The sequence below is a fragment of the Pseudopipra pipra genome, chromosome 6, assembly GCF_036250125.1.
Source record: "Pseudopipra pipra isolate bDixPip1 chromosome 6, bDixPip1.hap1, whole genome shotgun sequence".
NCBI classification, from domain to species: domain Eukaryota; kingdom Metazoa; phylum Chordata; class Aves; order Passeriformes; family Pipridae; genus Pseudopipra; species Pseudopipra pipra.
The window spans coordinates 58,193,347-58,221,328 of record NC_087554.1 but is presented as its reverse complement, the minus strand read 5'-3'; the positions used below and the strand labels follow the sequence as shown (position 1 = coordinate 58,221,328).

General features: G+C 43.8%; 1 protein-coding gene across 2 annotated transcripts in view; it reads left to right on the top strand.

Moving 5' to 3' along the window:
• Window positions 1-17,081: 17,081 nt before the first annotated feature.
• MTHFD1 (methylenetetrahydrofolate dehydrogenase, cyclohydrolase and formyltetrahydrofolate synthetase 1) overlaps window positions 17,082-27,982 on the top strand; it is a 41,757-nt gene continuing 30,856 nt past the window's right edge. The window contains exons 1-2 of one of the 2 annotated variants that reach the window (XM_064659383.1): window positions 17,082-17,246; window positions 25,582-25,666. In XM_064659383.1, the coding sequence (XP_064515453.1) occupies window positions 17,206-17,246; window positions 25,582-25,666 (126 nt within the window). In that variant the 5' untranslated portion in view covers window positions 17,082-17,205. Of the gene's footprint in view, window positions 17,247-23,518; window positions 23,620-25,581; window positions 25,667-27,982 lie in introns of those variants that run through there. The other variant, XM_064659382.1, reaches the window with a different exon arrangement.

Sequence of the window (27,982 nt, the reverse complement as noted above, 5' to 3'; positions counted from 1 at the left end):
TTTGGATGAAGTTGACCAGTCATACCATAATAGAGTGGCTTTCATCATTTACTAAGTATCCCAAAGTCACTTCTATCTGGATCAGGCCCGGCTGAGTCACGTCACATTTAGTAAGTCTGGTAACATCCACTGGCCAGTGCAAACGAGAGCAGCTGGAGACGACCCATGATCTTTTTGCCCTGAAAAGCAACAGTAGTCTCTCAACTTACAAAAGCTCTCAGTTTCAAAACCAACTCTGCCACTCTGTGGGATCTTTTTCAATAAGCTGATCTAACAGAGGAGCCAACCATCTAGTCAGAAAAAAACCCAGTGAAATTCTGATTTAGGCAATGATATACAAATTTAATTGGGGAGATTGTGGGTTTGAAATTATCCATATGATCTTAATGAGTCTACATATGTATAAAGAGCATGACTAGATTGCAGAAAAGCCAAAATCATGAAGTGAAGCATCTGAATGACTAAGGAGGCAGGTGCAATATGTATAACAGGAGCAAGCAATCATGGATGGCTTTGTATCAGAAACAAGAAGTGTGTGACTGGACATGCAGGGGATCTAAAACAGGGAGGACACAAGCAACCTTATACATGGGTAAAATTCTTATTTGCCATAAGAACTAACCAGGTTTTCGTGCAGACACCTACCTGCTACCACAGCACCTGTCCAATCACACAGTTCCACCTGACAAAATGTGAGGATTGTAAGACCCACAGGAAAATGTCAGAGACCTCCTATATGTGATGAAGACAGTAATAACTAAACAAGGAACCATCACATCTTGTGCTCTAGACACAATATTTGTGTCTTTCACAAATAAAAGTGTTTGGTGAGACCCTTACACCCAGCAGCATCTTAAACAATCTGGACAGTCAGAGGAGAGAAGTGCTACTGGGCTAACTGGGGTACAGTAATATAAAAGATAACAGAAACTACAGATTTTGCAGCTCTGGGACAAGTGTTAGGACCCAAGGCAACAGCATGAAGGTGTGTCAGAGGAGGTTTAGGTTGGATATAAAAGAAAGGTTCTTCACCCAGGGGGTGTTTGGGCAAAGGATTAGAGACAGAATTAGATGTTAGGAAGAAATTCTTTACTGTGAGGGTGGTAAGGCACTGGTGCAAGCTGTCCAGAAAAGTTGTGGATGCCCCATCCCTGAAGGTGTTCAAGGGCAGGTTGGATGGGGCCCTGAGGAACCTGATCTAGTGGCTGGCATCCCTGCCCATCGCAGGTGGTTTGGAATGAGATGGTCTTTCAGGTCCCTTCCAACCCAAATCATTCTGTGATTCTATGACCAGCCATCAATGAAGACACTGACCAGGCTGGAATCATCCTCTGCTCCCAGCTCACCTTCCCTTAGGGAGCAACCACCCCTTCCTGTTCCCTGACAATTATTTTACAATTCCCCAAAATTTAAGCTATTCTTAACTTTCCTTCTGCCTTTATTCTGCCCATCAGAAAACAGAAAAGAAGTAATTAAATGTGAGTATTTTATTTCCTTTGTTAATATAAATATATGATCTTGATACATATGAGGTCATCTTACAACAGAGGATCTCACCTTCAGATAAAGTATGTACCCTGTTTTTTAAACTTGGCATGAACTAAGTCATATGAACTGAACTAATTTGTAGCCAATAAAACTGTGCCTGAAACCTATAAGATGAGAAAGACAAAAAGATATCTTTTGTCTTCATCCAGACAAGCAGGAGCTCCATAGCACAGACACAGGAGATTATCTCACCAGCTGCACGAGCTTTAGCTGCCTGCATAAAAAGAGCTCTTTATTAACAAATGAGATAAATACACTTAGCTTTTGCAAATAAAGCCGTAGGACAAGGCTAATGCTAGAAACAGCCTTACACCACCCTTTCCCGTTCAGTGATATAGGGCAAGTTTCTCTTCTCTGTTACCAGAGCTCCCCTTCGTGTCACACGTCTGAATAACAGCTTCAGCTGCACAATTTATTTGCGTCTACCTCAGGTCCTGTCATCCAGGTTCTGGCGTGCAAGGGCCATCTGGTCACTAAACTCAGTGTACAGTGGAGCATATTTTTTACATGTTGAAGTGCAAATGCAGTACCAAAATACTCTGATGGAAATGTGTGTAACCTGTTTCATTTTTACAACTGTAGGAGGGGTTCTGGGGAGAAAACCAAAGGCAGGTCACTTCACAAGAAAACCACTCTGTTGACTCTTCTCAGTCTACTGATCTCACACCAGACACTGGGAAACTGATTTGCCTTTTAACATTTTCTATTTTACCAGATTTATTCCATGAATAAATAGGACAAATGGTAGAATACAGTCAGATCCACAAAGTTCTTGTTAATGAAAACTGTAAATATTCATAAAACAGGCTTGAGTGGTGGGTTGTGCTTAATTTACAGGCTGTTGAATTCAACGTGATATTTTTCCTTTTTCCTTTTTTTTTTTTTTTTTGGAATGGTGCAAAGGACTCTCCAACTAAGCTGCAGGATATCTAGACTATATCACCACTTGGACATAGCATTGCCAAAAAATTCCTTGAAATGCTAACGTGCCAACGGTTTGCAGGGAAGAGACCGATACAGGAGAACTCACATTGCTTTCTATAAATAACTGGCTCTCTCCAAGTAGAATTGGGAGCATGGAAAGGCCTTGGGCAAAATGCTGTCTGGTCTAGCCAGTTCCACTCCTGAAGCTCAGGGGAGCATGTGCTTCACTGGGAATACTGCCACTGTCTGAATGGGTTCAGCATGTGCTGTCACTGCCACTTGTCATGAGAGGGTGGGGGAAAGGCTCAGCTCATATCCATCGCTCACTCACAACGGGAAGAGACAGCACTGCCTTTTACCAGCAGAGTCCTTCAGGATTGTTTAAATGCAGCTGTTGGGGGTTTGTAGAAAAGCACCAAGTGAGCTTGTGACATTCATTACACGCACCTTAAAATGTTCCTTCTGCTCTGTGCTTATTTTCATTTTGTGCTCACCTCCACCATTACTGGATGCAGTACCTGCCATACCTGTGCAGAGTCAGGGCCATATTAAGAAAGTGTAAAACCACATCCGAAGTGATTGCTTTTGGCTGGCCCCTTGGCTTCCAGAGGTCTCAGCCCACAGGGAATAGCATGCCAATGGACACAGAAGACAAATAACTCGATCTAGACCTCAAAGAGTAAATTAAAATTAAAGAAGTTCTTTGTGACACTCATATTTCTCCAGCACTGGTTCCCACCCTTGCTGTGTGAGGAGCATTTACTTTGGATTTCTGCTATAGCCAAAATGTTTCTCAATACTTAAAAAATGTTGACAAATTCTTCTTCAGAGCTAATTAACAACAAGAACAGAAGTCCTGTGTATATCCAGAACACTTTGTAAAAGTTAAAGAAAAAACAATCCCAAGCAATTTGCCTGGCTCCAATACTTTATTTGCCTTGGCTGGTGGCTGCTGCTACTGTTCGGTTGGTTTTTTGCCACGGGGTCAAGCACCAACACTGTGATGTTTGTATCACTGTAGCACAGACATTGCATCACCTGTGATAACAGAAGTCATTGACAGTCACAGAACAAATTGCGAGATTCCCACCAACGTCACTGGGATGGGATGTCACACGTATTCCATCACAGCACCACAGCAGGAACAGCACTACCTCAGGACCATGTGTGGGGTCCCATAGCACAGTGGCATCCAAAACCCAATGAGGGACTTTTAGCCTGGTATCTTGGGCAAACTCAAGTTTGAATGGTTGGCCCAAGTATAGGTTTCAGTAGGGGTACTCTTCACATCACTCAACTCTATTTGTTCATTTCTTAACCTGCTGTAAAGAAGTATTTGAGATCAGCTAATTCTGGGCATGGGACATAATTTTGTGACTTTGTTGTAAGGAGCAGTGTTTCCTGCCTGTCTCTTCAGGAGAATCCCTCTTCCTCCCATCAGAAATGTTAGCTTTCACTGGGCACTTAATGTGAGCGTACAAAGTGTTCAGCAAACTCCAGACTAAAAAGTAATCAGGCTGGGTTGAATTTTAGCCTTTTTCCTTGCTGATAGCAACCTTGCTATAAAAAATCCCACAAAAGAAAACAATGCTCTGAACTTCTTAAAATACAGTGATGAAAAAGTATGAAGCAACTGATAGGAGGTGATGTTGTCCTTTTTATGTACTAATTAATTGCTTATTCTGCTCTGTAAAGCTTTCCCCTGTCTAAGAACTTGCAAGATTCAGGTGTCTTTTTGCCTTGATAACATTCAGGGTACCTACTGAATTCAAGTATTCAAGAATTTGAGGAGATTGCTCATGGCTGAAAAAGCACAGAAGTTACTCTCAGTGGATAGGCAACACTCTGGGTTTATAAAACAAATTATGATTTCTTGACTGGTCCAAGCCTACACATTCAAGCTGTGCCAAGAAGAAAAGCTTTCTAGGAATATTGTCCTGTGGTGGGATACTAACCATTCTGGTTTGGATCAGAGCTTCCTATCATGAGGTGGGGCTCAGGAGGAAGAAGTACAAGTGTTAAAGCTGGTCAGAGCACAGAGTGCACAGTCCAGCACAAGGAGTGGTTCAAGGAGGCAGCAGCTGAGACAAAAGGGGAAAGCCAACAATAATAAGGGAGATGTGAACACTGGGATAGGTTGGCCAGGGAGGTTATGGGCTCTGCATCCTTGTAGATCTTCAAAACTGAACTGGACACAGTTCTGGGCAGACTGATCTAGCTGACATTGCTTGAGTAGAGCAGTTTGACCAGAGGTTCTCAAAAGGTCCCTTCCAGCCTCAAGTATTGGCACAACAGCAGAGAGAACCCAGATGCACAACAACTGGACCCAGATGCTAGGACTGAGAAGAAGACATCAGCAAAACTTGCTAAAATAAGGTCAGGAAACATTGTTACAAAGAGATTATGACATAAATGTCTCAAATGTTCCCAACTGATGATTCTGGGAATAAATAATTTCTGAAGGGACCGGTGATGCAATCAAATTCCTAATGTGTAACAGCAAGCTCCACATCAGAAGTGCTAAGTGCTCCAGAGTTCACTCTGTGTTCCTTAGAAAGTATCAGGGAGGCATGGACACTTGAACTATGCCCACATTTTCTAATTTCTTCACACATCAAGACACTCTCCTTCAGACTTTACCAATTGTAAAACTATAGGGAGCATTGTAGACACAGGACACTGGTTCACATGTTTGTCCTTCCATCCTGGAGAACTCTGGCTAATTAAAGAAGGGACATGCAGTACTTACCTGAGAGATCTATTCCCATGAAAATCTAGAAAAAACTCCTGCTAAAAAGGCTTTGAACACCTAAAATTTTAGATTAGAGAAAGCCCAATGCCAAAGGTGGCAGCTATTAGAGCAAATCGTCCTCACATCTTCCATAAACCCAGAGTACACTCATCACTGACTCAACAGAAGAGCATGTCCTCATTAGTGTCACCTTTTGCAAAAATCAGCATAAAGCAACCCAAAAACTGAAGAAAAATACCACTCTGAAATGTCACTGCAGAAAGTGCTTTCCCTAAATGTCTCCCACCTTATATGAATTTTCTTCATTCTTCTCCCATCACAACTTGCTTGGCTTCAAAGATGCAACAAAGCCTGGACATCAAGAGTGGCCACTTGTCCCCAGCCTTTTTGTTCTTCCAATATGAAAATGACTATAAAGAAAGTTTAAAATTTTTTTTTTTTTTTTTGCCATTTTGCACTGGTTTAGTCTTGGGTAGAGTTAAGTTTCTTCACAGTGGATAGATACATAATTAACTGGAGCTCAAGCTGTGGAGGGCTGAAATAATCCAGAATGAAATGCAAGTGATTATATAGGTGGATAGGAAGGAGGGGCCCCCATGCTAATACCTTGAACCCATGGGTCTAACACTGGCTCTGCCCATTGGGAATATTGATCCTCGCAGGAGGATGTCAACAGTTGGAGACTGCATACATATATTTGACTGCATCCCCTTGCACAAACAGAGACATTTGGTGTCTCCTTGCAGAAAATCTTGGTGCCATGAGTACAATAATGGCTGGAGTCACACGAGGTACCTTTTCCCTGACTGGGCACAGTAGGCCTGCAGTGACCAGCACAAGAGAGTATGAGCTGGGAGGTTTGGTATAGATCTGTGTACCGTTGTTGGCTCACTCTAAGTCAGTCAGTCTGCTCAGCTTTAAGCCCAAATTCATCTTGCAGTCAAGCTGCCTAGTTTCAAGTCCAAGCTCAGAAGCAAATGTTTATGTCATGGTGAGATTTGGGACAGTTAGAAGGAAAGCCTGAGCTCATCCAGATGCTCAGCACAGGCTCTGCCACATCTACCCCGCAGTGCTGTTTGGCTGCTCACCAGACTCCTCCATTCCCTACTCCCCAGGGCCTTCAAGGGATGTCGTATGGCCAATGTCAAGCAGACAGACTGGCCAATTCTCCTTCATAGAATCCCTCTGTCATAACATGAAATAGATCTTCCAAGTCTAAGCCTGCATCATCTATAATATGGGCATGGGTGGGAATCAGCTAGGACAAAAGCCAAGGTCCATATCCCAACTACTTTTCCTGCTCACTGAGCAGCACTGGGGCAACTTAAAACAGTAAATCACTGAGACTAAAGCAATGTGTGTTTGTGGTTGCAAGCAATTTTAGCTAATAGCACGGATGTTCTTCCTCTTGTAACAATCCCACTTAAAGAAGATGTAATAAACATCGCTCTGCGAGCTACCAGCATCAGTTGTTACATTCCAAAGGTAATTGTGGAATGCCTCACACAAGGAGCAGTGAGGTGGGGAAGGAGCTGTAGCTGCTGAGACATGAGCTGAGGGCAGTGCAGATGTACACACAGCTCCCTGTGCCTGGACTCAGGCCTGCAACTACAGAGAGCCATGACCTCCCAGGATTCACACCCCTGTTCCACCCTGCAGCTTGCCCACGTGCAGCAAGAGAAAGCACACAAAATTAATCCTTTCCTGTGTGACTAGTTAGGTTATTGACAGATTGGTCAATTCAATTCCAGCATAGAGTCATTTCTCTGGTTTGAATTTCTGGTTCTTCAGCTGCAGCTGTGGGAGATGCCAGTGCTACAGGAGCAGAGGCTACTCCCAGGTGTGCAGAGAAGGCTTTGCCCAATTTCCAGTAATCCAGCCCTAACAAACAGCGGTAGTAAGGCTGGATATGCTCAGTTTAAAAGGCTTAATTCTGTCATTGGTGCAAATAAAAAGTTCTCTACATAAAATCAATTAAAATATTTATGTTAGTAATGCCCCTGACAGCCTCCTTTTTCAGCAAAATCTAAGGCCTTGGCCTGGATGAGAATGGTGGTTTCCCTTTACAGGATAACCAACTATTATTTTTTATCTTTTTCACTCTTAAAAATTCCACTAATGTTGCTAACATCAATGATGATGAACAGGGTCACACCTGAAGAGAAATCCACTGGTGAGGGGATGCAGACAGAATGACACACAAATTTCCTGAACCAACAGGCACAGAAATAACCTCACTTTCAACAGCACTTGGACCCATCTAAGCAAGAATTGCTCGAGAGGGATTTTGGCCAAAAACATATTTAAAAGTGTTTTCCCAAACCAGAAAAGTATTCCTACACAAACAATAAAACCAGAACCCCCCCTGTCCCATCCAACACATTCTGGGATACTTCTTCCTGCAGAGAGAGCTGTGTACCTCCATGGAAAGCAGAAGTTGGAATAGTAGTGCAGGTGCACCTGGGAAGCACAAACCATCCCAGGGCAGGGCCACATGGTTGGAGCACTAAAGGCTTCTTTCTTCCTCTCCATCCTCAAGGCCTGATCCTTTGAATTCCAAGCCATTTCTGGGCACTCAGCACCACTGTGGATGCAGGCTGTGGGCAGGTCTCTGCCATGTCAGTTTTTTCCAAGGCTGAGCTAAAGAAAAAGACATTTTCTTCCAAGTCCTAAGTCTCAACAGGCTTTGTGCACCCCCACTGTACAGAAATCCTAGCTAGTAAGCATATTTCAAATTAAACTGCTATAAAATTAGCTTTAAACTGACTATTTCAACCAGGAAATGTCTTCTCATATGACAGTGTTAATAAGCAAATTTGGAAACAGGCTCATATTTATCAGTAAACAAGCACTTCATTTTCCATCTCTTTTAAAAAGACCCAATGTCACTCAAATTGACACTCACTGATTGACACTCACTGATTTCCCATAATCTATTTCCCTCGTACTCAGAGTTCTCCTATTTCCAGGAGCAAGTCAGTGAGTATACCTGCCATCATTGATACATATATTTGTGGTACATGGAGTTCAGCCTCTTTCAATCACCGACACCAGGTAACAGACCAAAACCACAAAGTGAAGCGGGGAATCCAAGCAAACCATAACCTCCTATGATAACCTCCTAAGCTGGTGATATCTGAATCTCTCTTCTCCCTGAAATAGGTAGAGGCAGTTGAATACTTGATCCATATAAATAGAAAAAGAAGGTCTTCTTTATTTGCTTATGTGTCTCTATATTTCCCAGGCACTGAACACAAGATGATTCTTCAGGCTTTAGGAAGCACTGTCATGCAAAGCCGTAGCGCTTCTCTGTCATGAGCACTCATGCTTGCGGTGCCTGAGTGAAGGACACAAGTGTGCTGTCTCAGAATCAGGCTTTTTTAAAGAAAAAGTCCAAATTACCATGGAGTCCTGTGTGAAAATGTTCCTGCTTCAAATGTCAAGGCACCCCTCTTCAGATCCCAGGGCAGGCAGGAAAGCAGCTTCCTCATATTTACGCCATTCAGCAGATCCTTTCAAAAAGCTCCAGGAATGCTCCTGAATTCTCAGAGGAAAAGGGAAGGAAGGCTCAGGCCCCAAATGTGGCCCTATGGCAGCGACTCAGACCATACTGCTTATCTTATCCTATACTGACATCCTACCATATACGTCCACACGGCCAATGCCTACATTAGTGTCAATGTTACACTGCAGGAAAGGGCTCAGGGCCCAAGCTGTCTTGTTGACTTGTTGCTACGATATAGTCTTTGCTGATCCTGTATGATTAGTACAGGGACTCAGCCTCCTTCATAATCTCTCTGGCAGTCCTACACTGCTATGGCAGGTACAAGAGACACCAGAAACATCCTGGCTTGGCACAGCTCCCCTTGGAAGGATTATTCATTTCCTTCTCCAGGCTTCTAAGTGATAAAGAGGAATCACAGGCCAAGCAGACTCCTCCCTGCTGAGCTCACCGTATTCCTGTTCCACAGCAAGTCTACGGGCTCTGCATCTTCCTGTGGTCCAGGCAAGTGTCAGGCACTGTCTGTTCCCCAGGTACAGTTTGGGAGCACAGGCTCCCCATGGTTTGTTCTGCAAAGCAGTGGGGCTGTAGAGCAGAACTACTTCAAGGGCAAGCACCTATATCAGGCTGCTCAGGCTAGAGATGTCAAAATGCAAAGCTTCAAAAGGATGGCTGGAGGGGACCAGAAAGGTCATTATTGTGCTTTTTGCCAGCTATGGCTGATATAGGACAAAACATTACACTGCCCTGCTGGGCTACTTAAAGCTCTCAGAGACAGCAGCAGAGGACGTGGCACAGACTTTCCAATGAGTTCTCCAGCTGGTTTGTGAATCAGAAAGCTCAGAGAGAGCTCACAGCAGCAGACATGAGCAAGCCTTGCCGTTCTTTTGAGAAATCTTTCTCCCAGAGATGTGCAGGACAAGCACTAAAGCTCTGCAGACTTGTGAGGTTAATTTACTGCTTTTCTTCTCTGATGCATCTGAGTATGAGGGAAGTGACACACGTCGCAGCTTCAGGGCAAACATTAGCCATGTGTCTCTGAACCTGGTGCCTCCACCAGGGTCTGCATCATTTATAAATGAAGCACTTCTTGTTTTAAATACCAGACAATTCACACAGCTCTTAGGCAAAAGGAAACTGTAGAAACATGATCACTCTGACTAGAAGCCAAAAACCTTTTAGGATAAAATGGTCTGTAATATAAAGCATAGAAACTGGGAAATACATGCACATAGACACAGGCACATATATAAATGACTGTGGAACAAGCTTTCACTGAGATCAGTTATGTTCATACTGTTCAGAGATACAAGATAAAGAAAAAGAAAGAGATACTTGAATAGTCTGTGCATTAGCCCTTTTTGACTTTTTCAAGCTGTGCTCTCGCAAATCTGAAACTCAGTTCCAAATATTTTGATTAGGAGACCTTCAAGGAAAGGAAAATCTTTTTGCTTCATGTATGTGTGGACATGTGCTTATATGAACAGCACATCACACAAAGATCTGCTTTTCCAGAGCACTTCAGTTAGGCCTCTTCCTCCTTCAATTTACTGTTCCTTTCTAACTGCAAACAACAGTCATCAAACATGGGCAGTGGGAGATAAATATGGATTTTTGTTTTTAATGCTAAGAATCATATAATCATTAAGGCTGGAAATGACGTTTAATATCATCAAGTCCAATCATTACCTAACAATGTCAGGTCCATCACCAAATCACACCCCTAAGCTCTACATCTACACATTTTTTTAACACTTCCAGGTACAGTGATTCCACTACTTCACTGGGCAGCCTGTTTCATTGCTTGACAATCCTTTTATAAAGAAATTTTTCTTGATATCCAGTCTAAACCTTCCCCGCCACAACTTGAAGCCGTTTCCTCTTGTCCTGTTGCTTGCAACCTGGGGGTAATTAAAGTCTAATGATGAACAACTCCAGTAGGGAGAAAACGAAGCACGATGGGCAAATAAATCCACATTTCAGAGACAGAAAAAGCATGTACATATCAAATAAGGGAAAAAAACATTCACCGCAGTGTGCAAAGGTACCTTATCCTGTTACCATTAAAACTAATCAACAGACTCACATAGCCAAGAGGTGTTATGGAAAAGGGGAAGAACGCTAAGATCCTGTGTGTTGAGAAAAATCAATACATTCTATATATTATATATCAAAAGGAAATTATCTATGGCTCTCATGAACATCTGAGAACAGAAGGCACAGGCTTCAGACTGTTGTTTGTCCCTAACTTTACTCTATTTCTCCCCCATTTCCATTATTCTGTTTGTCTTAGAAATTCTTTCAGCTGTAAATGGTTGGAGACCAGGAATATCATCTGTTTGCCCCATTCCTATAGTCTTCGTTACACATCTCCATCTGCCTACCATTAGAACCATGACCCTGTGATGGGATAACCTTTTGTCTGATCTGTTATAGACAGTTCAATGATCTAGAGGCAACTATATAGCATCAGGAATGCTATAAGTAGAAGCACATTGAAGGTACAGTTTCTTAAGTCTGCTTCATACTATGAACTGTGTGCATCATCAAACACTGCTCAGTGTGTCAAGCTGGATATGAAGAGAAGCATAAAGACTGTATCACCTAGGTCTGAACAGCAAATTGACCTATTTTTTTCCTCCAGAGACCACTTCCTGGAATCATGGTCTGTAGAAAACTTGGTTTCTTGGACTTCCGCCACCATAGACTTAACAGGATTTTTTCACCCTATTCCTGTCTCTTCAGGACAGGATTAGCTTGGTTGAGAGAGTGCCCTGTGAAAGTTCTTGCAGAGATGGCACAGAACCATCTATGTAACCTTGCTCTGCCAAGGATGTCCTTGGTTGGGCTGGGAGAATTATCTGGGAGGCAGTGTGGATTAAACTGCAATGGAAATATTGTCTTTTGGACAATCTACCTGCAGCCCTGAAACTCACCTTTCTCCCTGCCTAGCTCTGCCTGTGTCAGTGTGTGCAACCTCCTATGCAGTTAGAAAGGTGGAATTGGTATGGTATTTCTACTGAAAATGATGGAAATGCTTTTTTCATTGTTTTCTACTGAAAATTAGCAGTTGGAAAAAGAAGAAACGGCCCATGTAGCTGCAAGCCATTAACTAAAAACTATTAGTCAGAGAGAATTAGAAGGATGTGGAAGGTAGTTAATCACAGCTCTATTGCTTATGTTTGTATTCTGCTTTAGGCAATCAATAAATCCTTCTGGAAAATGTGGCAATAAACCACTCACAGGCAGGCTGGGACAGTGAATTAGGCTGTTTATTGCAGGGAGTGCCCCAGCATACTGCAGAAGTATCAGAAATGGTTACTATATGTGAGAGAGAACTACTTAGAAAATTGTTTCTTTGCTCTGAATTTTATCTCTTAACATCAAAGAGTCAGGACAACCTAGAGCCCGTATTTATCACAGACTCCAGCACAGTTCTCAGTGGAATCAAGTGTGATGAAAAAGTCTTCAAGCAGTTCTGTGCAAAGGCAAGGTGATGTAGTTAAAGGAAGTCAGCTAAAAGAGCAACAAGAAAAGCAGCCAATGGAAAATCACTCAAGTATGTACAAATTTGTGTCACTGGCATAGTAACACAAGTAGAAAGTCAGAGACAGTCTGAGCTGGTTATTGCTGTCTTTAGAGTGACAGATAATCAATACGAAACTCCCTTATGGTAGTCAAGCTATCAGGAATCTTGAGACAGGGGGCAGGAAAGCACTTGAGAGGCCTGTTTGTTACTGGCACTCTGTGGGACACAACCAGCTCTACCTCCCTGCCAGAAATAGCTACAATTAAAGTACCCTTCACTGGCTTTACAGAAAATCAGTTCATTGTAGTTAAAACTGCTCTTGGAAGTGATCTGTTTGCCTTTGCACTGGAACAAATCACAGCTCAAGTTATCTCCTAGTTCATCAACACAGCTTAGCTACAAGAGCTGTTTGAAAGCATGTATGTTGAGTCAATCTCAAGCTTTTTGTCAAAGTTCAGTCATTTTCTGACTAAAGGGAGAGTTGACCAATAGCATCTATTTAAATGTGTCACTGTTAATCTGTTACAAAGTTGTGTTCCTCATCATGGTACGTACGAATAAGGTACATTCTTGGGTAATGTCATTCATTGTTCAGTGGGGCATCTCTAATCGGTAAAAGTTCCCCGTAAACATTTGAAGAATCAAAGTCTAATAGTGGTTTTCTGGTGTGCTCCTGCAAACAGGTTTCCTCAAAATCTCTTTTCTGACCAAGGTTTATAAAGCTAATCTAACTTTTCTGTTCCTCCTCCTTTACTGGAGACAATGTCCTATCCTAACCATCCCACTTAAGAGGTGAAGCAAAGCTTAATGTTCTTCCTCAGTTTGATGATTTGGGTTCAGTTTCTCATGACAAATCACAGCTTCTGGGGCCCTGTGCCGTCAGAGGCACAGCTGTTGGCTCACCAGTAACACTGCAAGTGTTTCTGGCATGCATTTTGCAGCCTTCATAAGTTTTTGTCATGTTGGGTAAGAGGGGGTGGATGCAAAGGTAAACAATCAAACTCTGGGAGTTGCCAAATCAAACCCAAGTATGCTGGCAGGGAGGTGAGGGAGAATAACTGTGCTGCAGCAACACTCAGAGCAGAGCGATCTCTCTTACACTTCAGCCAGTCCTGAAGTAACTGTTTTTATCCTTCCTTACTCTAACAACCGTTAGATAATAAGTCTGCTTTGGTGCTGAATGCTTAAAACATTGATCTTTGCTGTTTGTAAACATTTTCACAATGTTTGTCTCCTTTGCCACTGCGTCACTCTGAGATTTCCTATACGTGAATAATAGCTTTAACCTTTTGACTGCATTTTGGGCTGGATGTGGCTCTGATATGAGCTGAGCAGAAGGATCTGTTTGGCCATTTCTCATCACATAATCCCTTTTCTGTTCCTTTCCCACTCCTTTTCCAGTATTTTGACCTCAGGATGACAATTAAGAATAAATGTTAAAGAACATGTTCTTACCTAAAGACACAATGGGTACAATTTCTGAGGAACAATTTCAGCTTTAGTACTTGACTGCCACATGAGACAAGTTAGAAATACAAAAGAACTTCCTGCTATGATAGAAGGAGGTTAGCAAGTCTGATTTTCTGGCATAAGAATTTAAAATTCATGAGTCTGTCCCTTCCTGAAAGTGAGAATCTGGATCAAAAGTAAAGAAATAGTAGAAGAAGTTGTTTGGAATTATTCTTAGTTCCTTTCCTACAATAAATTCAGATAATTCTCAGAGTTTTATCTATCAACATGACACATCTATTTTTCAGGAGTTGGGGTGTTAAGAAAAGCAGGAAGGGAGATTTATTGCTCACACACACCTGTAAATCATGTAAGTTTGCAGCTCTGCATAGGAATCTACAGCTCCTTATGGCAATGGCTTCTTCTGCTCACTCTTCATATAAGGTCACCTGAATATTTTAAATAAAGTGCTTTTCTCTTTTTCCCTTTTCCTGTCTGATATTTTTACACTACCATCCTGAGTGTCGAATCATTTCTTTTTTTGGCAAAAGTTGTTTTTGGGAGCTTTTCCTGTTCTTAACTGAAAGGGTTCATCTTTCACATTTTTTTTTTTAACACAGGGTCGTTTTCCCCTCCAAGAGTTCATTCAGGCCTCAGATAAAGGCACCAGAAGAAACAAATAAGGCACAGAATTTTAAGCAGCCCAGAAAAATCCCTTCTCTCTGTTAATTGTGTATTTCAGTTTTGACTGTATAATACTGCAAGTGCCTGTTGTAGCATTCCAGGAAATACAGGGAATACATAATGAAAGGGGAAAAGAATTTCTTTCTAGACTTTTCTATTTATTCCCATGTTTTTCTATTTAGCATATAAAAGTCCTAAACCACAATGTTTTTACTCTTTATCAAGTCACTTTTAAAGAGAAATTTCTGACCTTTAACCCTACAGTTACAACATGTTGTTAACTTAAGGTAGTCTAATCACTCAAGGTAACAATCTCTACCCTCAATAGGAAAGAAATCAGAAAAAAGTAGAAAATATGTCACTTGTTACACTATAAAAGGAAACAAAAAGAAGAAAAGCCTTATTCTGAGAGAACTTTTGAACTATGTATGGTTTATATTCTCCTCCTAGAATACTGGAAAAGCAACCTTAAAGCTTCTGAAACAGAAGGGCCCTTATATTTCCATCCTCACAGTTTTGTGCCCTAGGTGGAAGCTGCGAGGCCTGTGCTTCTGCCTTCTCAAAATCTGACAGTTCCCCAAATTCCTTTTTGAATCAATTACATTATGGAGTAGTGGGATTGAATGCTTTCTCAGCAAACTCTTGGGAACAGGCACTTTATTTTTCCTAACCTGTGCATTCTACAGGAAAGCATTTCACACAGGCCTTTTAAGCCTCAAACTCTCAGCAGGAACACCGCTGTTTTAGCATCCAGCCCTGATTCTCCACAGCTTATTCATTTGCAGTGAGGTTACTCCATTTCTTTGCTGTACTGCCAACACGTGTCAGATGTTGCTAGGTCCCAAAACAGTAAGAGCACTGCTTTACTGGAGGAATGTGCTACTACTCCCCTACAACAACCTAATGCTGTAGGGCCAGCCCGGCATTGATTCCAATTTGCCAGTTCTCAGCCCCTGAACTTTTTATCACCAGTTTCTTGAGTCATGGACCTGCCCTCTAACCATGTGCTAAACATTAGCAAGGAACACCGATGAGTTCCTTAACAGTTCTCTGGGTCTCAGTTATCTTGCCTGGGCAAGCCTGCTTCAGTGACATTTAACTGCTTTTTCCATCTCCACCTCTGGCTGGACCCTAATCATTTATTTGCCATATGTGTGAGAAAAACCACCAACTCTCTAAGCAAGGTCCTAGAACATCTGCACTGGCCTGCAGAGTAAAGAAAAGCCTTGGTTATACAAATAACAGCACCCATGGACAACTGCAGGGATCTGACTGGAAGCTGCACCTTCACCAGTTCTAATGGGATTACTTACTGCAAATACATCCCTTGCAGGCCAATGTTAGGAACCTGTTTCTCACTCTTGACAGCTCCTATGAACTTCAGGCCACAATCTAAGCCTGAATCATTGCCCTCTTTTTGGCTAACCACTGTTTTGGTGACTCTATGTTGGACAAATGTGTTGAAATCCTGAAAAATAAGGACTACTTATTATTATGCAACTAAGAATGAGAGATGTTTTGCAAGGGCGTGTAGTGATAGGACAAGGGTGAATGGCTTCAAAGTAAAAGAGGGTAGATTTAGATTAGATATTAGGAAGAAATTCTTTACTTGATAATTAGGTATTAGGAAGAAATTCTTTACTTTGGAAAGTGTCCAAAGGAGGGCAATAAAGATGGTGAAGGGCCTTGAGGGGAAGCTGTACCAGGAGTGGCTGAGGGCACTTGGTCTGTTCAGCCTGGAGGAGACTGAGGGGAGATCCCATTGCAGTTACAACTTCCTCGTGAGGGGAAGAGGGAGGGGGTAGAAACTGAGCCCTACTCTGTGGCGCCCAGTGAAAGGACCTGAGGGAATCACTTGAAGTTGTGTCAGGGGAGGTTTAGGTTGGATATGAGAAAGGAGTTCTTCACCCAGAGGGTGGCTGGGCACTGGAACAGGCTCCCCTGGGAAGTGGTCCCAGCTCCAAGCCTGACAGAGCACAAGAACCGTTTGGACAATTCTCTTGGGCACACGGTGTGACTCTTGGGGTGGTCCTGTGCAAGGCTAAGAGCTGGACTTGATGATCCTGATAGGTTCCTTCAGATCAGCAGATTCTGTGATCCTGTGATCCTGTGAGCGTGGTGAGGCACTGGCACAGGTTGCCCAGAGAAGCTGTGGATGCCCCATCCCTGGAAGTGTTCAAGGTCAGGCTGGATGGGGCTCTGAGCAACCTGGGATAGTGGAAGGTGTCCCTGCTAATGGCAGGGGGGTTGGAACTAGATGATCTCTAAGGTCCCTTCCAACCCAAATCATTCTGTGATTCTATGATTCAGCTATTAGCTTCTAGTCTTAGCATAACCTGTCATGAGTACCACAGGACATGACACGCAGATTCTTCTTATACTGACTCGGGATTTTCCTGAAGACACGTTTATGCATTCGCTGTGCAGGGCCCAGCCCCGCGCACCCCTCAGCCCCAACTCCCTCCGGGGCAGCCTCCGCCCTCCGCAGAGCCGGGACCAGGAGAGGCCGGGAGCGGCGCCCGGAGGCGTTCAGGAGCCCGTTTCGGCGGCCATTTCCCCGCGGGTCTCAACCCCGCTGCCCCGCGCGGCGGCGGGAGGAGACACGGCCCCGCCACCCCCGTGAGGGAGCCCCGGGCCGCCCCCAGCGCTGCCGGGGCGGGGCGGGGGCAGCGCTTGCGCGGCGGGGCCGGGGCCGGTGCCCGCCGAAAGTTCAGGGCCACGTGGGGCGGGAGTGGGGCGGCCGCGGGGGCCGCGCGTCCCGCAGTCGCTCAGGGAGCTCCGCCGCGCTCGGCTGCTGCTTCCCCGCCCTCCTCCGCCATGGCCCCCGCCGAGATCCTCAGCGGAAAGATTGTCTCCGCGTACGTACCCGGGGCCGGCCGCCTGCCCTGCCCGCCGCGCTGGGCCGGGTTCCCTCGGGCGGGAAGCTCTGGGAGCCGCGGGCGTTTTGCCCTTCGGGAAGGAGCTGCTGTGGTTGGGGAGCTGAGGAGCGCCCCTGCTCTGCTGGGGCTGTGGGGGCCTTTGCTCTGGCTCTGTGGGGGCGAATCAGGTTTGGAGGCACCCTGAAGCTTTTTAACTGCGTTGCAGTCAAAGCTCGCTTCTTCCCGGCTGGAAACTGGAAGTTGTGAGATGTAGTACAGTGTTAAAGGTCTTCGGGAGAATGTAAAGTGCTGTCAGTGCCCCCTCCTCCCCAGAAACCGGCGGTGAATTTGCTGGGGTCCCTTTGGCAGCACCAGCCCCGCAGAGCAGGTGGCGACCGCTCAGCATCGCTGTGCTGATGAGATTGAGATAAGATGAGATGAGATGAGATAAAATGAGATGAGATGAGTGCCCAGGCAGGTGTGAAGCCGCCGGCTGACCCACAGCCTCTCTGGGTGTAAGCAGGGCTGTTTGGGATGCAGGAGTTGGCAACATGTGCTTTAGGTATGGTCTCTGTTCATACGGTACAGGTGTTGATCATTCCTCTTAAAAAACAGAATAAGTTAATCCATGTGTGGGATAATACAAAGCTGAACGTTCACCGGTGTCCTGCCAAAGCTATTTGAAAGTTTTGGGAGACCTTAAAGGAAAAAGCTTCCTTGTACTTTTCAGCATTTACTTAACTGGTAAGCCCTGAGTATAGGTGAGCCTGTGTTGTGTCTTCTAGTTTGTTCGGTTTTCCTGCTGTCGCTCTACAGGCACATCTGATAAGAAAGCCAAATAAGTTTCCCTAACCCTAGGAAAATGCAGTGTAATGTTTCCATTACATTCTGTGCAAACAGAGTTTGGTTAGGTAGGTGCATTGGGTACCTCCTGTCTATAATCAGGGAATTCAGACAGAAAGGGTGAGTTTGAAATGGCATGAAGTAGTCTCAGAAAAGTTGTTAGTCCTGCCCTTAGATTGCTCTGGACAACACAGCTACATCTAACCAACAGTGGAGCAGTTCTGTAATAGGCCTAATGTGCCTGGAATCTGAATATCCATGATGAAAGTCTGCCTGCGTATTTTTTACCTGGTAATTTTTGGGCCAGCGCCAGCTGTGTATTGCAGTCTCTCAGCCTTATGTGCTTCATTCCACCTGATCCTTTTGGCAGTGTTGAAGCCAGCACACTGCAATGCCTGTGCACGCTGCTGGTGGGAGTTAAGTGATTTGCCTGTTGGAGGTTTCTTTTCTGGCTTAGAAAGTGACCCTGAAATGCAGTGGGTCCTTTCAAGCTACACATTATTGCTGTTTAAAAGTGACTAGAAACCAGAAAGATGCTAGTTTGGGTACAATGAATGTGTTTTGAGCTTTCACATTAAAACTTTTAGCTTCCTTGGCCGTGTATGTTGCATTACTTACTTTATTTAAATGTAAATTTATTTAAATTGGTGAATTTTTTTTATAGCTGTTTGTTTTCTGTATTGTAGTAGCAGCTATAAACAAACAGTTTTCAGAGATGGGGACATTCATGATGTGCAAATACCTGAGAAGAGGCATGAGCTTTTAATAGGCACATATAGGAGAAAGGTTTGCTTAGCTTCCAGCATATCCCTAAGGTGTTTGGCTCAAGTCTGTCTTCCAGAGTCATCAAATCTTGACCTGAAGGCACCACAAAATGAAAAAAATAATGGCAGCTGTCCTTCAGTTCCTTTATTTCTGCTGTATTTATGTCCAGTGTAGCAAAAGCTTCTTTTGCTCCACAGGAGTGGACCTTGCCTAGTTCTGCCTTTTCCTAGTGGAGTATTTGAAGGAGGCTTGAGGAATTGGGCTATCTGCCCTGCAGACACCTGTGCCTTTCTTCCAGACTGTCTAGAGAAGTGCTGGTCCAGAGAATTCTCATTAGCCAGAGTTCATCTCCTGGTCAAGAGTCTGGCAGCAGCAGCAGAAGCGACAGGCATATGGTTGTTCTAAGAATTTTCACTCAAATTGCCTGTTGTAGAAAGGCAGTGTCCCTGACTTTTCATCAACTGCAAAACCTTTTCAGTCACCATCTTTTAGAGGGTGGGTTTTGTTACTTTACCCTTTAATCAAGCAAAAATATTTGTTTATAAGTCAGACAAATATTGACAAATTAGGTGAATCAAACAAGTAGTGGTCCATCTACATAATTCTGGGTTTTTGTGTGTGTCTCAAATCTCAACTCATAATTATTGTGAACTTTCTTCTCCAGCCACTGAGCACCCCTTCCCCAGAGACAGGCAGAAGAAATACCTAATTCACAGTCACACCAGCTATTTAAACAAAAATCGGGTAGATAGTGGCATTATAATTCTTGTAAAGAGAATAAATACTTTGAGAGAGTTTGCTTGCCTCTATAAATAAGGAAAACTTGATCAAGTTAATTCACACCCTAAAGTCTTGGAAGGCTCAAAAAAGGTACAAAGGAAAATTGACATTTTCAGTGGCTTTGAGTGTTACCTGTGAGGATAGTGAATGTAGTTAGGTTGTGGATGGGAAGGAGAACACAAGAAGACGTGGTTTTCTGTACAGGATTTTAGTGTTGATGTTAAAGCATCTCTCAAAGGCTGCTTCTCTCAGTACACACAAACTCTTGTGCTGGAACAGTCTGTGAAAGATATTAAATGTTGGATGGGTTATGCATCAGTCTGAGCTGGCTAGTTACCTCAGGCTGGCTTTCCTCTACTTGTCTGAGTGGCTGTTTAGTAATTAGTTGTTAGATTTTGCTACAAGTTAAATTTGCCTTATTGGCAAATGAGTTGCAAGAGACAAGTTATTGTGTAACAGCACAGTAAACAAATGATTAGTAAGGGGAAGAGAAGCAGTGCTTTAAGTATGCAGAATATCAAGCGTTGAAGGTAATAAAAATACAGTGTTATACACCTTTTATTGCTAGTATTCCCTGAAAAAAAACAACCTTTGTTTCTGTGTCTGAAATAGATACTCAGATTAAAACATGGTTGTGGCTCTTCTTTACAGCTTATATCCACTGCAGTGAGCTGTGTGTTCACTCTTTACCATCTGAAGGAGCTCAGGTTTGGAAACCTCTGGCTTGGCCTGAATTGGTTGATAGCACCAGGAATGGACCAACATTCCTGGTCCGGAAGAGTGGCTGATGAGTCGTGATGACAGGGAAGACTTAACAGCCCTCACAGCCACTAGGGATAGGGGAAGTAGTGCATTGAGTTTAAAGAACTGGATATAGCAATGGTCAGGCTCAGCTTATAACTGGAGGTAACAGTGCAGTAAACAACTCCTCAGCATTTTCAGACTGGAACTCAAAAGTTTTTTGGAGTTCCTATTGAAACTCCAGGTAAATGTGTTCTGAACTGAAAAGTTCCCCTATCTGTGAGATCTCATGTACCAGATCCTACCCAGAATGTTTCAGGCTTGCACTGAAGGATGCCACACTACGGATGTGCTAAATTAAAGTGAACTGTCAGTGTCACTGGGTGGCCCCAATTATGAGCAAGAGCCCCTTGTGTTTGGTGCTGTGCAGACACAGAATTTAAACAAAATGGGGCCCTGCTCTGAAGAGGTGATAAGGTAAGAGAAAACACTGTCTGGTGGACAACAGGGTCACAGTGCTGTGATCTGTGCACCAGGCTGGATGGAAGGGAAAGAACATTTGTTCCTTTGGGGAACGAATAAAATCTCACTATCGCTCCTTGTGAAGACAAAGCATTGTAGAAGGGCCTAGAGTATTGTCTGGAATGCCTGCAGCCCCACAAAGGTGGATTGAGTCTTTATCTGTTTCTCATGTGTTTTCCTCTAATTAAATCACCTGATAGTTGGGTGTTGTACGAAGTATCCGTTTTGGGAAGCAGACCTGGTTAGAGTCACTGATGTTGCAGCATGGAAAGCTGATCATGACAGTTCGTGGTATCATTACTCATCTTTGGGGCAAACTCTTCTAAGTTTTAAAGACTCACCTTTATGTTAAAGTTAAACCCTGTTGTTCTGTTGGCAGCCAGCCACATTTAGAAGTGCCTCAATTGCTGCCTCTCCCATCCCCTACAGATGATTGCTTTTGCAACTCAGACCCACGTTTAGATTTGTTTGTAGACCACCTTGGATTAAAATTCCAGACATGATGAAAAAGCATCTAAAAAAGCAAAAACATCTTCATGTATTTGCCTGGTCTGAAGAAAGCTCATGAAAATATTTGAGCTGGCACAACCAAAAAAGTGGTTAAAAGCCTTGGGAGCGTGGAAGTGGTAGGAAGTAGCAGACAGTTCTCCTAGGAGATAATGACAGTGTGCCAGGGTCATGCAGTGGTGGAGCATGAGACCGAAGGGTTGGGAGACTTGTGAACTGGTTCCAGCTCTCTTGTCTAAGTGGTGTCTTCCCTCAACTGGAGACATCTGTTGAATTGCCAGCTGTGATGGACTTTCCCAGGGCTTTTTCCATCCCAATGTCACTTCATTCACACAGCCAACCTGTGACTCCCATGAGGAGAGACTCCTCATCAGGGTACCAGTGGGGTGTTTTGTGGTGTGGTTGCTTGCAGCCTCTTCACAGCATTTGAAGGTAATGCAGTTGTCCTGTGCTAGGACATGGTGCCACGGTGGCTTGGAGAAGGGAAAGCTTGTTTGTCCACGCTACAGCATTGATTTGTCGTGGGAGAAACAGAAGGTGAGCAGTGGCAGTGCTCCAGGCTGTAAGGAGGAATGGCTGCAAGGACAACAGCTGTGACCAGGATGGTGCAGGACATGGGGAGGACCATCAGCCTCATACAACCATTTCTGCAGGGCTGCAGCAAGAGCGTTTCTGCTGCATGTTTCTGAAACCCTTGGGGAATCTATGATCCAGGCAGTAAGACCAAACCCTCCTCTTTTGGGGACAGGCACCTTCTAGAACATCACTGTCTCTGAGGAGGTGTTTGCCAGGTCCTGTGTTTGGCAGTATCACATAGACCCCGGACCCTATTACTCACAGAAGGGACAGAAGCACAGCCTGATGTCACCTTCAGTACAGTGCCACCAGATGAGCAATGTGTGTACATAATCCCACAGGTGTGGGGGGGAGTTTCTGCCTGGCGTGGGAGCTGTGCTTCTCTCTCTGTTTGCAGCAGAGCTGGAGGAGTGTGGTTTGTCCTTTGCTGTTCTGGGAAATTAACTTAATGAATTTAAATTCAAGTCACTGTTGCAGCCTAGAGAAAGAAAGGCTAACAAGTTCTTTAATCTTTGGAGCTGGCTGTTGCATTGTATGCTTAGAGCCATGTGCTGTCCTTGACCTGTGTGGACCCTGGACTCTTGTTTGCTGTGTGAGTTTGTTTGTGGAAGGGCATATGGGCACAGGAAGGGTCTCAGTCAGAGTGAAGGCTTTTGGAGAAACAGCCACAGAGAATTGCAAATTTTTTGTTTGAAGACTTAAAAGAATTTTCACATAGCTAGTAAAAAAATGGTGTTGGTTTATCAATATGAACTTTTATCTTTGGGAAGACCTGCAGACTGTATCTCTAAATAGCCGCTAAACAGTCTTGCAAAGATTGTTTTATAAGGTTTTTGTAAGTCTGCAGAGTTAAAACAAGGATTTCTTCATTTTTCCTGAATTTTCTCTCAAACCTTTGCCCCTGAGGCTTTTGTGGTCACTGGAGAGCAGTGGTGCCAAACACTAGGTGGCTGTCTAACAAGTGATTTCTTGATTCAAGGCTCCTAAAGCAAATCAGCACTGACAGCACCACTTTCCTGTGTTTGTGTGTTACCTTTCTTCTGTAGCTTGAAGGGGAAGTGAGCTAGGACCTAATTACAGAAAATTACAGTAATGTGAATAGATGTGGCTCCTGGGGGTAAAAACACACCACAGCCCTGCTTCACAGAGGGCAGGGGAAATTGGGTGGGTTGTTACTCTTCAGCTGAGAGGACTGGAATAAAAGTAATACCTAGACCTGGGACCCTTTCCAGTTGGCTGTCCCTTACGAGAACATCATAAATTGTAATACATTTCATGTTTGTTTGCATTTCTTTTTGTTTGCACACACCAGTGCTGCCTTTTCCTTACTGAAACACTAGAGACTGTTCTCAAAAACAGTTCCCTCTAAGAGCTGCCCACAACTCCAGCTCACAGACCATGTGCAGGGGCCTTCTGATGCTCCTCGAGGTTGTTTTGTTGTTGTTACAGGCTGTTCGTGACCCAGCTCAGGTGCCTTCACTAGGGGCTTACAGCCGGACTGTAAGGAGAGGCAGTTGGTGATTTTGCTGCCCAGGAGATGAACTTTTGTCACTTAAGCACGAAGAATTGCTAGGACAAGCCTTGCTATGACACTATTCTCTGAAATCATCAGCCAGTCTTGGTGTCAAGTCATCCTGAGGTAATAGCCAGAGGAAGCCTCGGAATTACTGTTTCTTAACTAAGGCTGAAAACAGCCTCTTCTGCTGAAACTTGTTAAGAGACACTGAACCACTTGGCCAGACACCTATAAATACTCTGAAGCTGCTCCTTAGTTGCAGCAGAGCTCTGACTGTGTGACTTGGGATGCAGCAGGAGAGATGTATGATTTGGGATATAGCTGGAGACTGTGATTCCCCCTGACATGAGACTGGGAACAGCCTTAGGGCTGCTTCTGGCTGGGCCAGCTGCAGCCACCCCCTGGGATCAGTGCTGCTGGGTTGCAGCAGAGCGTGTACTGCTCCCATATCCCTGTCTTCCTGCCTCTGGCATTTCTGATTTGGAGCTTATAGTTGCAGGGTAGAGTTGGCTTCACTGGCTTTTTGTCATCCTGCAGTTTCCCCATGTGGCAGGAATCGCAGCCTCCCAGCTGGTGTCAGCTGCTCACTCTGTCCCTGTACCCTTGCTGTTCACATTTTTAATGAACTGGCAGCCACAGCACATCCTCCAGTCTGGGAAATCTGGTTCCGCTTGGGAGGTAACAGATCTGGTGATACTCATTTGAGGGTAGATCAGCATGAGGAGGAGACCACCTGTGTTTTAAATGGAAGGGTGTTTGGCACAGGATGGATTTGTTAATTGTGATGGTGGCACCTTCTCATCTCTGAGAATAACGGGTGCAACATGGGCTGGAGATCATGTGGAGGACAGAGCTCTCAAGCTTCTGATGTCCTGTGGGGTTTTGCTTACCTGGCTTTTGCTTCTGAGTATTTCTTACATGTGCTACATGTGCCTCCTTTCAGTGCCATGAGCCCATAAGATGGTCAGTTGTTTTCTCTGAATCCCAACTGCCTCTGGTGAGGACACAGAGCGGTGGTGCTGGTCTGCACCTGGGCTTTTGACAGAATTTCTGATTTGAAAAAGCAAGTTGAGCCTGGCACCAGGACCTCTTCACCTTCCCTGGTGAAGGATCATGCATGTGGGGCCAGAGAGTGGTTGAGAAATTAGCAGTGCAAGGATGGGGGAAGGTGGTGACTTTTGAGTGGCTTTTGAGCTTTCTGTGGCTAATCTGTCAGTGATGGGTACTCATCTCTAAAACATTCCTTAGTAAACTATGAGTTTACATCCGAGCTAGAGTTATTAATCAATGAATCCTCTCATACTCTGTTTCAAAGTTGTGTTTTAACAACTGTATTCTTAAACTTGCCTTTACTGAAGAGTTGATCTGAGCTGTGCACCACGATTTACCTACCTTTCCTCACTTCTGTCCACCTCCCATTCTCCTTTGTGCTTTCATGGCAAAATCTTGGTCTTGTTTGGAAGCCCTTGGGCTGGGGGCATTTTCTCACTCAGAAGCACATTGGGGGCAGGAAGGTGCATGTAGCACTGCAGCCAGTCCAGCCTGGGTTAGAAACGCATAGTATTGACCAGCTGCAAAAGAGGGGTATCTTTGAGTACCTCCTGCTTGTTTAGTTATTTTCCAGATTTTTACCATTGTAGATTCATCATCCTTTACCAAGACAGTATGTGTGACAGTCTTGACTGGTGCCTGTGGAAGACAGGTAATTTCAGTACAGCATATGTGGAAAGAGGAGTTCCTTTTGAGAAGGGAGTTTGAAATTCATGGTGTTTCCATGCCAGTTTTTGAAATTTTTTTTTACCCTTGTATCCTATGTGACCATGAACAGGAGGGTGAAGCAGCACAATGTGGACTTAAAAAAAAATTATTTAAATACATTTGAATGAACCTGGTTCCAAAGTGTCTTAATCATTTTTGGACATCAATCTTATTTGGACATTGCTGGGACTTGTGTACTCAAGGCATAACTATGTGTTTGCCAGTCTGCCCATCTGTCACCTTTTCAAGTCATGACTTATCACTGTATCAGAAGTCAGTCCCTTGATTAACTTCTACTTTTTTTTTCTTTTTTCTTCCCCTCTTCAGGCAAGTGAGAGACAGACTGAAGCAGCAAGTTCTTGAGATGAAAGAGAAATTTCCAGGCTTCAGACCGGGACTCGCAATTTTGCAGGTATTGTTTTCTTTAATGACAGCTACAGAAAATCTGAGTTGCTTTGCAATGGTAAGTGCACAGCTGATGAGCTTCATCAAAGCTGGCTTGCAGTGGAAGCATTTTATAAGGAACAGAAGACCAGAGTTCTCTGTGGGATGGTAACACAGTTCTGCAGTGTCTTTTCCCAAAGTACTGGGGCCCAAAAACATTTCTGGGTTTTTCAGTTGGTTTTTTTCCTTCTGTCAGACCCTGTTCTCTGTTTGAGTGTTGTGTTTGTGAAATGGTGAAAGTAAGCTGCTTGCCTATTAACAGTGCTTGTAGACTCTGTTCCAAGTCTCTGCACTTGAGTGAGCCCCAAAGGCTGTCAGCTTTCAGAGATGTGTTTGTAGCAGAAAACTTCCAAGTGGGGTGTTTATTAAGGGATTTGGTCTGTTGTTGTGTTGGAACATGGAGACAGAAGAGGGGCAGAGGAGGGGAGAGAACCCAACCAAAACTACCTTTGGCCAATATGGCTTTGAGTGCAGGGGATGAAACAAAATCCCATTTCTGAATTGGATGTCTGTCAGAAGTGTGAGTAAGTGTTAGAGTCTACACAGAAGTGCTTGCAGAGATAAAAAGCACTCAGTCAGTACAAGGTTTTGGCCTGTGTTTGGCAGAACTTTTTTGCCCTTACAGCTGTAAAAAATGGAAAGCCTTTATGGTTATATCAGAAGGTGAGTGGCAGTAGCACGTGTCATGTAACAGGAAGGAACTGTGTGTCCACAAAGGAATGTAAGTGGCTGCTTAGAGAAGTGACTTTTGTCCTTATTGAGTGTTTTGGGCTCCTGCAGAGCTTTTGGTGCTGTCTGAGAATTCTAGTGCTGATACCACCATAGCACACAAAGGCCACGCTCCTCTTTGATGCCAGAAACAAATTTGTGTTTGTATTTTGGTTTTTTTTTTTCTGGTTTTGTTTTCCACTGGCTTTAAGAAGGATGTCTCTACAGAAGATTTGTCTTCAGGTGCTTAGAAGGAAGTAGGAAAGTTTTTTAAATAAAATTAATTAAGGAATGCTTTGATGAAAGTTGCTGAACTGTTGACCTCATGAACTGTCTTCAAAAATTGTTTTGTTGGGTTATTGGATTTTTTTCATGGCCTGTGCTGTCTTTAATCCCGGATTGTCTCAGAGTCCTTCACAACCTGTAAAGCTCTTTGGCTGTCTGACACTTTTGTAAGCTGCCAAACAGTCTGGGCTTGGAGTTCATCTCTAATACTGATATTCGCCGCTGTTATCCTTCAGTGAAGTCAGGACAATGAGCTGTTTCTGATATGTAGCACCCCACACAACATGTGCTCTTTTCTTGGGAGGCATCTGGTGTCCTCTGAGCTCAAAAAAACAAAGTCAATTAATCTTTATTGTTTTGCCCTGTAGTCAAGAACATCCCCACTTGCACAATATCTGTGTTGTTTTTGCTGACATCTACTGATGTTCGCACTCTTCCTTCATTTCTGCCCTGTACAAGGCATACCTTTTCCTAAATCCATCGGATTTTACAGGGGAGACAGCCCCTTTGTCTATACCTGGGGAGGAAGATCCAGTGTTTGCTGGGTGATCAGTCAATACAGTCACCCCTGCAGCTTGTAAATCCGTGTGAGAACCAGGGATGACTGTACCAGGGAACAGGGTTTCAAGAGTTTGCTTATCAGCTTTTCCTTATTTGCCCCTCATTTTCTTAAGGTTAGAAGGAGTATTATCTTTAACAAAGCATACTGGATGATGCAAGCTGTCTCCTGAAAGGCAGTTGTACTGGAAGCACCCAATACTGCCAAAAACTACAGGCATTTGTTCCATTTGCTGCTTTCTCTTTGTGCATCACTTTGTTCTTATTTTGTTTTTTGCTTGGCAGGAAAATTCTCAAGGTTTGAAACAGCAGTGGAAGAAATGTCTCCATCAAAGCACACATATGTGCATAAAATTAGGATTCTTGGGTATCAAAGAGGCTCAACTTATCTGAGAGCCTTAATCAGATAATTGAATGTTATCAGCACCTGCTGATCATGTTAATTAGTTAAGGATTTAACTTTCTCAGATCAGATGGCAGGGAGTATTTTCTGCTTTGGAGACCACTGTGTTTCTAAGGTTTTTCAACAGGTGCAAATGTTTATTTAGGAGATCAGACAACTTGTCTTTAGCTGCCTCTTACTTGAAAGAACATTTCCCTCTTAGCTCCAGCTACTTATGGCCTCCATCAGTGTCTTTTAGTTATCCAAGAATACCTCTCTCTCCTTGATGTAGCTCCAAGGAAGCTGAGGGTTAAGCCCATCTCAGCCTGTGTCTGGGGCTCTATTCTGTGC